At 32.9% G+C, this 12,419-nt stretch overlaps 1 protein-coding gene across 1 annotated transcript in view; it reads left to right on the forward strand.

Annotated features, from left to right (window-relative positions):
* Positions 1-3,150, forward strand: part of LOC143255412 (contactin-5-like) — a 109,590-nt gene extending 106,440 nt beyond the window's left edge. The window contains exons 12-14 of the mRNA XM_076511045.1: positions 67-200; positions 980-1,146; positions 1,441-3,150. Coding sequence (XP_076367160.1) covers positions 67-200; positions 980-1,132 — 287 coding nt within the window. The 3' untranslated portion in view covers positions 1,133-1,146; positions 1,441-3,150. The remainder of the gene's footprint in view (positions 1-66; positions 201-979; positions 1,147-1,440) is intronic.
* The last annotated feature ends 9,269 nt before the right edge of the window (positions 3,151-12,419 follow it).

The raw sequence follows: 12,419 nt of genomic DNA on the forward strand, positions 1-12,419 counted from the left end.
GTTCTTTCTCTATGTCATTTTCTGCTTACAACACCTCACTGTTTTATCTTTTACTTGTTCTTGTAGCCAACGGGAACCTGGTAGAGCTATGTAATATAAACGAAGGGGGAACATTTGTAATGGGAGAGACCGACAGATGGACTAGTCCTTTAGCCGGAATTACCCACTCACTTGCTGAGGCTAGTCACTGCCATGCTAAGGTAAGATTAGGTTATGGAAACTACTTACGTTCGAAAAGTGAATAATTTGCAAACGTTATGCATAACAATTTACATAATATATTTACATAATACAAAGTAACAGCATAAACGGCTTATGACATACACATTCTATTCTTTTCACCTTTGGAAATGTAAGAACAATAATATTATCTATTATTATGAAAGTGGAAAAATAAACTGTGGTTTTACATATAACATTATTTGTAGCTGCTTATACTGGTTTGAAATGTGAACGAGGACTTATGGTGGTGATTGTTATGTTTTTTAGTATCGCACAAATTTGTTTTATTTCTCTGCTAAGACTAAATCACACTAAGAAACCATGTCATTATAAAATTCAGTTTTATCTCAGTGATAGATTTTTTGTTTGAAGATGTGTGGAATTCCAGTAGGGTTGTTCATTACATGGAAATTGAAATGTCTTTCTCGGCTCAACGTCTTTGTTCGTTTACCCAGTCAATCTTCACATTAACACTTCGTTTCGTTTCTCCAAAGCTCTTGGAAACAACTGAATCAGAGAAGTAGCACTAAACGTTTTTTTTTTTCCTCTTCCAAAACTTTAAACGATATTTTATGTAGAACTTTTTGTGCTTTTAAGTAGATTAAGTCGGCGATCATTACTAGTATTGAATTGTAGGCTTTTGAATTATACAGTATCTTAAGGACCTGAATCACTGGAAAGAAATTAAGAAAAGTTTCTGATTTATATGTCTAATATTTCTAACAGCTATTTTTGTTACCTTTTTTAAACTTTGCAGGATACTTCACGGACTTTTAGTTCACAAACCCACATTCCTCATGATCTTGGTTTAAGGGTAAAAGTTCTGCCTTCGTCGCCCGTTTTTAAGAGAATCATCCCTGGTCGAGCCCAGAAAATCCCCGTAGCAGAAGGAAGAAACACCGAAGTTTGAGTTGTGAAAAAAAGGTATCGAACAAATTTAATACCGGATTTAGCGCCGTCGTCACTTATTTATAAACTTACGCATAAGAATATTATACTGAAAGTTACGGAAATACTGAATTTTTATTTGAAGTGATTCCTTGTTGTTTTCACGATATTATAACAAATTTGTAAATGTTAAACTTGGTTCAACACTTGATGATAATGAAAACAAGCAACCAAAAAAAACGTAGGTATTACGTGAAAAATATAAGTAAATATATGTATGTATTACGTTGTTGCTCGACAGGATGTGAGATTATTTTTCATCATTTCCAGAAAATTTGTCTTTACTCTACCATCATTTCTGATGAAGAAACTCAGAGTGACTGTCGTAACATCCAATGGTAACCCATGTTGGGTTAGGGTGAAGTGGATCACAAGACATTATTATTTGCTTGTATCCTCAATGGAAAATAAGAATTCTCACCGAAATGACACATTCAGCTATTACGAAAACCAGACATATAAAACACAATACACAGCATTTGGGTTGGAGGCGGCACCTATAGACGGATAATTCTATTAGTGACAGTTTTATTGCTATCACTACAGTAAACTACGCGACAATAGCAGTGTTGTAATATAAATTAACTACAGTCACTCATTCGCCCACCTCATCTATCTTCTGTGATTTGTATGGTATTACTTATCCTTGAAACCAGGCTGATTCTATGGGACTTACATAAGCAAGAGAAGCTAGTATAGTTGGTATAACATTCAACTGTCAACCAGGGTACTGAAATCACCTATTTTTAAGTATCAGAGAAAGCTCGTTCTGAACGTGTTTCATATTTGTTGCCGTCTCATGTTTACCTCCCCTCTTTCTATTACATTTTCTGGAATTTAAGGGAATTAAACCCCAAAGGACGTCTTGAACTTTTTGGAAGCGAAGCGGCGAAAATTCGTCCTTTTTTAAAGCAACCTTCTATATGTTTATTGGAAATGTCAGAGGGTTTACAATAAAAAACAACAACAATTCTCTCTAGTATTGAAAAATATAATAATATATTTTTGAACTACAATAAAAAAATATTATCTTTTAATTAGTACAGAGCAACCAACTGGAATCGTACAAATAACTGTACGCACATCTAATGTATTAAAAGCACTAACAGAATAGTTTCCGAAACATTGAAGACTTTTTACTGAAATTTACACACGACAGAAACGTTACTATAGACGTCCAACATACTTACCCACTCACTGTCTTAGTTCCCAAAGTCAGCATGTGCACCTGTTATACGACAACTGGTGATAAACATTCGACTAGGCGTTCTTAACACCACCTCTATCTTTACTCAGAAGCGGGTACTAAACAAACTTCTCATCTTCACTCAGAGGATGGTGATAAACTGGTTCGGTTAACACCACGGTTTACATTTCTGTTTGTATTGTATTTTTCTTGCCTGGCATGTTTTAAAATAGAACTTATTTAGCAAAACAAACAAGTTTTGTATTAAATTAACGAGTGCTTCTAATCATCAGTGCACAAGCTCATGAACGTTATAAAGAACCAGCTTCGGTAACGAGTAGTTACTATATTTCCAGTGACGTCACGCCGATATTCACGACAGTAATTATGACTAAATATTTTTTTTCCAAGCTCTTGACAAGTACATATACACTTTTAAGTTTTTGTTGTGATTATTAAATGAATTTTAACTATAAGTAACATCAAATGTTTTGCACGGTTTTATCAAAGTTAATCGTAAGGTATTTTAACAAAAATAAAGCAAATATTTCATTAGCCAAGTGATTTTCTTCAACATGAGCACTGTGTGTATGTTTTGGAAATCTCAGAACGTTGGTTTCCGTCGTAAGTTAAGAAGGTGGATTAGTGCAGTTACAGAAACTCTCGTGAGTGGAAAAGTAAAAAATATAAACCTCAAATAAATAGCTCTTATATACTTGCATTGAACTAAGTTTACTAGATGTTAAAAAATATTACGTTTTCCCTTCCTTGTTGTTGTTATTTCATTCACCTATCCAGAGTATTATGTAACAGTGAAAATTTTTCAATAAATATTCATGTTACAAATAAGTAAAGTTTTGTTTGTTATCTATAAAGATTTGAGAAATTATTTTTTCCTTCACCCACTGAAATAAAAGTTGTTAAGGTACCAAATTTTAGTAAAACACATTACAACGTGATGGATTTTAAGATAAAAATTAATATTTTAATAATTTAATTCTAAATTGTTCGTGTTAACAAGAGTGCACCGTGATCCAAGCATCACAATGTATTTCTAATCCGTTCATTCTTCTTGAATTCCTAGGGTTATGGGTTCCCGAGTTACGAACATACAAGATGTATTTGCTGGTGTATTTTATAAGTACATTACTGTGTTAAGAAGCATTATTTTGCGCCACGTTGAGGTTATTTATGTACTATAGATTATTTTGTTTGTTCCTTTCTTTATCTTCTAACACAATGTATTCTTCAAACACACACACCAAATAAACGATGTAGTGACTTCACTAAACTGATCTTAATAAGTACATTTATCAAGTTTCTCGGTTATTACAGAACAACCATGATTGTACCACAAGTTCACACATTAGATCATGTATTTATTTGTTATGAGTTTCGCACAAAGCCATACGAGGACTAGCCGTCCATAATTTAGCAGTGAAAGATTAGATTATGTGCGTACAGAAAGCAACTAGTCATCACCACCAGCTATTGGGTTACTGTTTTACCAACGAGCATGTTTGGTTTGAAGGGGACTCGAACCCACGACTCTTAGATTGCGAATCGAGCGCACCCTAACCAACTGGCCCATTAGATTATGTGACAGTGGGCTTGTGATGCGGCCATTATTGATTTTCTAGTTCTGTGAACAAGTGAATAAAACTGATATTTATTGCTTTTATTTATTATAGTTTTCTGTGTATGAACGATGCATTAATCTTATCTTTTAATTTTAAGTTTTATTGGATGATTATATAAGGTATTTTGAATATACTGTTCTGAGGACGAAAACCTGACCTATATATACATCATATTGTAATGGTTAATTTTAAACCGAAATATATACTCGATGTTTATAAGATAATACGTGTTTTAATTTCAAGAATATTTCACTATGCATCATTCTATAAAACTGTATGTTCTAGACATAGGGTTAGGTGATATTTTCAATGAACTTTCAATATGAGAATTAAATACAGTCGCTTGGTTCTATGCAGTCTCAATGTGACTGAATCTTCAAAGATTAAAACAAACTTTTTAAACGTTGGTACTGACCAATGATGTAAGAAACTACTACTGTTCAATACACACGCTTAGGATAAGTTGCAGGCTCGACGTCTTTATTATAAGGTCATTTAGGTATGCACCAGTGGCATGTCTGCGAACTTAAAATGCTACAAACCGGGCTTAGATACCCATGGTGGCCAAAGCACAGATAAATCTTTTGTGTAGCTTTGTGCTTAATAAAAAAAACAAACGAACATACAATCATTTAGGTGTTTTCTCCAACTAGAAATCCTTAGCGGTCCGAGATATGTAACAACAGCTGGTATTTAGGCTAATTTCTTAATGTTCACATTTTACCTATTAAATGCAAAAAAGTTTTTTTATTTTTATTTTCCCCTTTCTTATTTTTCACCTTTTGAAGCTCTACTCAAATAAGTGGTTGAGTCTACAAACGCAAAATGCATATTTTTTTCTTTAAATTCATTGGCCTTAAGATTTTGCCCAGCAGTGTATACAAAAACTTCATTCACAAATACAGTGATCAACTCTGAAATGGAAGCAGTGTTTGTTCAGTGTGCCTCTGGTAGTTGTTGTATTTCCATGAGGTTGTGTTTGTTCAGTGTGCCTCTGGTAGTTGTATTTTCATGAGGTATGGGTGTTTTTCATGTGCGGACGAGGTATTCTGGGATTGCATAATGTTTTATTTGCCTTTAACTGGGATTTTTTTTAATCCTCAAGAAGTTTACGCGCTTTTGTTTTGACCGTAGAAAAAAAAAAGTCATCTTGAAATGGGTAAGTTGAAGATAATTTTCCGTCAAATGTTTCAGTTCAAATGAAAGCTCCAAATAAAATATTTAGTTTTTATAAGTCTTAGCGATAGTATATTAAATTAGGTGAGGTGGGACTGGTAGTTTTGTTACTATTTGCCATGAAATATGAAAGAAATGTTGCCTGCTTTATTTAGTACACAGGACGTTTTATAATTATAAAGGACAACACTCGTGGTAATTAGATTTATTGTTTAGTACGCCTCTGGTGATGTAGGTTTAAACATTTACTTTCGTAATATAAAGTTGAAATATCTCTTATATATCTGACGATACCAAATTTTTCAACTTAAGTAAATTTAATTTCTGAAAGTAACTAAGTGATGGTGATATTCTTTTCGTTCAATAAAATAAATATGGGTGGTATAATTTCTGAAATGTTTTTGGTACCTTGAAAAAGGTGTTCACCCGTACCTTTTATTATTGAAAACCTGGCACACTTGCTACACAAGCAATAAAATATATGCATTTATATAAGTTGTATTTCCATGAGGTCGTGCTTGTTCAATGTACCTCTGGTAGTTGTTGTATTTCCATGAGGTCGTGTTTGTTCAGTGTGCCTCTGGTAGTTCTTGTATTTCCATGAGGTCGTGTTTGTTCAGTGTGCCTCTGGTAGTTCTTGTATTTCCATGAGGTCGTGTTTGTTCAGTGTGCCTCTGGTAGTTCTTGTATTTCCATGAGGTCGTGTTTGTTTATTTAGTGTGCCCTTTTTCCTTGATTGCTGACACTGATTATACAAAAGATTTTGCCGAAATTTAACTTTTTTTTTTTAGAGACGAAGATTTACCGATGGGCGTGCATAGAAGGGGGAGGAGGAAATGTAGCCCCTCCCTATAATACTGTATACGGATTCTCATTTTGGTGAGAGTAATGATGTTTACATATGTCAAATTTAAATTCCTGTTTCTGCCTGAGGTTTGATAAAATTTACATATTGTATGCGCTCTTCAGAAATTCAAAAGTAGCTAAGAAATGGATTGTGCCGAGTTATTCCAGAAAGGGACGATTGTGAATGACTAGTTAGTTTACAATTCTTTTTCTCACGATCGTCACTCTCTGGTGAATTTTGATTTTCTATTTCACAACTAAAGATGTTCTGGAAAAATTCGTCTTTTTGTTTCATTCTGGTGTTTATTCTTTGTTCATATGCATTCAACTAAACAAATAAAAAAAATCTCGTGAAATGGGAAGACGGTGACCGAAGAAGGTCGAAACGGTGTTCGCTCCTCTACACAAAGCTTTCTCTATCCATACCAGCCGTTTCTACATATATATTTTTCTCTACAAGTGTGTTTTCTCGTCATCACGGATTAAAAGAAGGTATGATTAAATAGGTTGCGTAATGTGGAGATGGAGTGGTTTGTTTTTTCCTCTGTGTTTAGTGTTCATCAGTGAATTTCACCTCGGGTAGGTGAAAGTAAGCAAAACGTGCAGAACTACTGAGATATATCGTGTATTACTTTTCAAACTGTAATGATACGATTTAAAACTTTCGAAAGTTTTTTTTTCTAAGTACATATTTATATTTCTGGAGTAAAGGCGTTAAGTAACACCTAAAATGCAGTCGACACCTCTCTTTAAACAAGTGTGAAATATGTATTTGTAAGACTGTGTTGATTGGATAACAAAGTGATTATTACGTGGTTGGAAAAATTGCCAGGATTTGATGTATGATCTTGTTGAGAGGAAATTAGGGTATGGATCAACTCACTATTTTAATGTTTTCAAGAGGGATATCCAGTTTATGATTTCCATAAGTAGCTTTACTGTATTTTCAGTTATGAGCATGCAGTAAGTTTCTTGAATCTTTTTATTTTTATTTTATAACTAGTTAATTATTAGAGTTAGGTGAGCATATAAGCTATTGACAGTGATTTTATGAAGTGCGAATTACGTTTTTAAATATGAATTGTTTTGTTTAGTAACTACTTATAATTACAGACTATTGACTGTAACTGTAAAGTATAACATACGTTTTTAAGTGCGAATTTATTTCTTAATAACTAATCAATAATTTTATACTACTAACCGTGACTACGTATCCGAGTGCTATTTTCAAAACAATTCATTTCTTTGTTTGGTTATGTTGCAACTGATTTTTTTTATTAGTGCATATGACCACGTGTACTTCAGCCCCATTTTGATTTACATGCAATTCAATGTATACATTTATTTATTTAGTAATACTTCTATAGTCAGGCAAAGAAATGACGATTCGGTGTTTTTATTTATATGTCATCCTAAACCTTCTTTTGTGAAAGGTCAAAATGAATATCACTATACATGCAACTCCTAAGTTGTAGGTGATGAATACCACTGTGATTTGCAGCTCATAACGTTTGAACAACAAGGAACCGTTTGCTCTTCTTAAGGCTGTTACAGGAAATGAAAGATTTAAACGTACTTTTTTATATTTCAGGAAATCGTCGATTCCAGTTGTAAACTTCTATGAAGTACTGACTTTCGTTGCTGCTGACGACAGTATATTCCATTAGTTAGTTCTTTTGTTTGAAAAAGAAAATTGTCTAAATGTGCTGAATCTATGCTTGCATTTTCCAAATCGTGTTTTTTCTCGCCATCTTAAGGATATAAGCAAAGAAACTGCAGATCTTAATCCTGGAGATTTTCTGCCCCTCCCCTTCACCAGTCCTTGCCCTTCTTTTCTCGAAATATGATAAGTTGATAACTTATCCATGTAAGATTACCCTTCCAACACTGGAATCGTTTCATTATAGCTTTCCTGTTCAGTTGGTCAAAATCTTAGGTTATCGCGAACGTTACACTGTGCTTGTAGTTGCTACAAAATTGGCAGCTCAAGCACTTCATTCTCAATCTGTGCGTCGCGAGATAGAAACCCAATGCATAACGTTCTTGTTCTTTTAACCATGGAAGATTTGTAATGTGGTAGTTAATCTGGTTTTCCTTTGGTTAAAGAGTAGCCGAAGATTTGGCTTTAGGTGTTGTTGACTAGCTGCTTTTTCTCTGATCTATCATTTCTTAATTAGAGACGGCCAGCGTAGAGATCCCTCGATAATTCAACAGAGAAACAATGCAAACTTTACGTAAATAGCATTGTTTGGTTTATAAAATAGTTACCGCTGTCATGTAAGCTTCAACACAGATAGCTTTTGGGCAAAATTAAACAGTGTGCTATCTGCCGTTAATCTACCGCGGAAATCAAACCTCGAATTTTAGCGATATACGTGAGTAAATTTAACGCTGACCAGTTGATAGCAGAATATTATATTTTACATCTGATTAAACGTATATTTAAGCTCAAAAATGCAGTTAATAAGTTAAGATATAAGCATGTGATTTAAATATAATACATTTTAACAACTGTATTTTATTGAAGAAAATTACGTTATGCTTTCTTGAGATAAATTTATAAGTTAAAAACGATTATATTTATTTTTAAAAGTTAAGCTTAATGGAACATTAGTATATAGAAAATTAAATGACAAAATCTTCTATCTAACATTGCTTATGTTTAGTTTGTTGACGTAGTTACTTAAGAAAAAAAATCACATTGACTTAACTGAAACGCTTATAACTTGAATTCCGTAAGATGCAACTTCTTTTAATACATCTGTCAATCAGAAGTTTCTGTAGTTGAAATCGGAAGCTCGTATCACCGAACTTTAATTTTGATGGATAAGTTGACATATATAATTTTGATGAGCATTTTGCATCTCTGAGTATTTGAAAATACTCTTCAGTAAAGGATACCTTATGATTGACACTGAGGGGAGGATTCTGAGAAATGTGATAGTTCTATTACCTAACCTTCCCCAGTAATCCTCCAGGACTCTTTCGTGTTGATATTGATTTTAGATGTAATTTTTGATTATTTGAAAAGACAGGCGCCTAAAATTCACTCAGTGAAATGTCGTGAAGTTTCTAGAGTAACAAAGTAATGAGTGAAATATTTTCCCGAGAAACAGTATTAATTATCTAATGTGTCGGAAGAAAGTACAAAAGGGAATAAAATTAGCTGCCGAGATACTAGACTATGGCTCTTAAAAAAACAAAATTGATTTAGCGTTTGAAAAAGGAAACAAAGCAAATCAACATAATTTTAAGAATGACCCATCTATAATATGTTTTAGATAAATTACAAACAGTTCCTGGGTAGTGTATCAGAAGTAAGACTGATTATTTATAACGAAAACTATCCGGGTTTGATACCTCATTTCCTAACTTTGTGCTTAAAACAAATAAGACCCAATTCGAGTATTTTTTAAAGTTAATTTTAGACCAGATATGTTACCTAATGATTGGTAAAAACATGCACAAGTTATGCTCACTTTACTGATTATAAAAACTTGTGTGCATAATGAAAACAAATCAAAGACAAAAAAGAACAAACAATGAAAAAACGTATATTGTGCATGACTTCATCAGCATTTTATACTTTCAATGTAAAAAAACAAAATTGTTTTCAAACAATTTTCTTTTAAACTCTACTCACGGAAAAGGATCAAATCAAAAATCCCCATTAACATCGTATGTTAAGATGTACACTTCAGTAGTTGTAACTCGGTGACGAACAATATCTTTATAAACGCTATTCACGAAGAGCATAACGTGAATGACTAATCGTTAGGTTTCTAGTAAAATAATACTAATGTAATTGTAATGTAATTACCATAAAATGTACAATATGACCAAATTAAAGTATTGATATTTAGTGATAAATTCTACATCTAGATACTCTTGTTTTAATGCTCTTTCGACTAGTCAATTGGAAAAGTTAACTTGATTGGTGAGTTAGCCATACTATCATATTTGTGCACGTTTTTTAATCATACCAGACATTTGTGTTCAAGAAAATGGTTGTCCACGTAATATATTTAAAAACGTGTATTAGTTTATACAGTTTTTATAGTTGAAACTCTGTACAAAAGGTAGTTATATCTAATGGTAATAGTATTAATTTGTGTACACGGATTTAAATAACCGTATTTTTTTAATATAAATGCGTGGTTAACATTGGTTAAAAAAGGGAACAAATACTAATTTTTAATTTGCTGACAATTTAACTGAATTAAGACGCCTTTCCCAATTTCCAAATTGTTTTAGTTAGTGGTAGAAATTCGTGCAATGGTAAAGTCATCCAGTATAACTTTAAAGTGTTTTAACTGAATATATATAAGATTTTCCCTTTTTATCAAAATAAAGCTAGATTCCAGTATAATATATTGATAAACACGAATGGTCCATGATATTTAAACATATGGATTAGTAATGAATAGTTTGACTGTACAGGTATAACTTTTCAATTATTACTGTATACTAGTGTCGATTTTATTAAAATATTATATTTAATGGGACATAACTGAATATGCTATTTGAGCCATTATTTTAAGACTGTGTATCGTATTCTGTATATTTGGCGTTACAAGTAATCGCGTATAAGTTGTCATTTCTCGGATTTTAATTCTCAAAAGTAATTTGTGGCGATTTATCGTTTGTCACTGAGTTATACCGGTTTCAGGGAATTCCACTCTTTTTCAGTAACTCCAAACAAGGACAAATCCAATTAACGGGATCAAATTTAACACTATAGGTTTCAGTCAATTAACTTTTATTTGACGTTAACTTTGTTCATGATTTAGAGAAGTTTGGAGAATTTCTGATTTTACAAATATGCCATTCAAACGAGCGCCTCTCGACTAAATGCAACATTACTCACTCAATACTAGCTGACCTACCTGTTAAACACACGGGGAAGACGTAAGGGATCCTCGAGGGAAAAAAATTTACTTCTGTATCCGAACCCTTCTACGTCCCTTGCTTCCCGGGATATCTGAAGAGTATGTGACAGATTTGGTGAAAAACATCCCAATGATTTTCCAGTTATAAACATATAAAAATGTACTGGGAAGAGAGAGTGCACATGGGAATATTGTTTAGGTAGATAGGATCAGAACGCTGACTCTCTCTTTGGTCACTCTCAGGGGAACCTACACCCTTTCGCTATTTTGAGTATCAAAACTAACACGTTTGAGTATCGTATAGAATACTCAAAGCCAATATATTAAAAATGGAATTTATAAAATCAAGCGTATATTTAGACTGGTTGTTACTAGACGTATCAGAAGAGTGTAATCTAGACAGATGTCGCGCAAGTGGCAATCAAGATGCAGTACTCTAGAATGTTGAACAGTTATGACAATCATTTATGGTACTCGCAACGTAGAAGGAATGGAAATACCTTTATGTTTGAGTATTGCATGTGATATTCAGGTTTTATAAATGTCAGTCACTAGCATACTTTAATTAATAAATCTGCAAAAATGTTTTAGTACAAATTATATAGTTCATATAGTAGGTCAAAAAGCGTCATTGGCTAAATCATGAATTTGCTTCAAACACGTTAGTTTTGTGAAAGTGGGGTCAGCGATTCGGAAACTATGACGGATTCACACACACTTTTGTCATTAATGGTTTAGATTGTGCACTACATAGTTCGTTAATCTAAAACAAATAGCATAATGTATTAAAAGTTACTTCGTTAGCTGATTTGTTACAGAGAATATTCTCGGTGTTCGTACTTACTAACAATATACTTTGTGGATCAGACATTGTTTTACTTAATTCACATTTTCTATTGCACGCTCTAACATAACAAAAAAGAAGTAAGGTGAAGTATTTTACAAATGTTTGCATAGCACAGAGAGAAAATATTGCTACAATTGAAAGTTCGTTGAGGTCGAGAATGCATTCTCAACTATAGTATTTCTGCTCTGGTTTTTCGATTGGCTCAGTATTTCTGGAAATTATTTCTACACTATGAGAAAGAAGTTTCCACCACTTTTAACTCTCTAGGATATACAAGAGAAACATTATTGGATACTTACAATCCGTAGTACTATAACTAGAATGTAGTTTATACTCGTTTTTTTATCCAGGTATCATTTCTTAGTAAAATAAAGTTAAAGCTTCATATATTTGAAAAACAACCAAGACCATTTGACAACCAAGCGTGTTTTACCACATGTTAACATAATTTAATATAGTCTTTATAGAATAAGTTGTTTGTTTTAATGTTGAGAGACAAAACACACTAAATGAATTAAAATATGGCCCACTATTTTTTAAGAACAAAACTAAATCACATGTTGACTCAGATGATGCATCAGACGTTCACTAGTTTCAGATGATAAACGGTGAACTACCAAAACCGAAATCTGCCCAACAATGTTTCGTTATACTGAATGTTATGT

The sequence above is a fragment of the Tachypleus tridentatus genome, chromosome 7 (assembly GCF_004210375.1).
Source record: "Tachypleus tridentatus isolate NWPU-2018 chromosome 7, ASM421037v1, whole genome shotgun sequence".
Taxonomy (NCBI): Eukaryota; Metazoa; Arthropoda; class Merostomata; order Xiphosura; family Limulidae; genus Tachypleus; species Tachypleus tridentatus.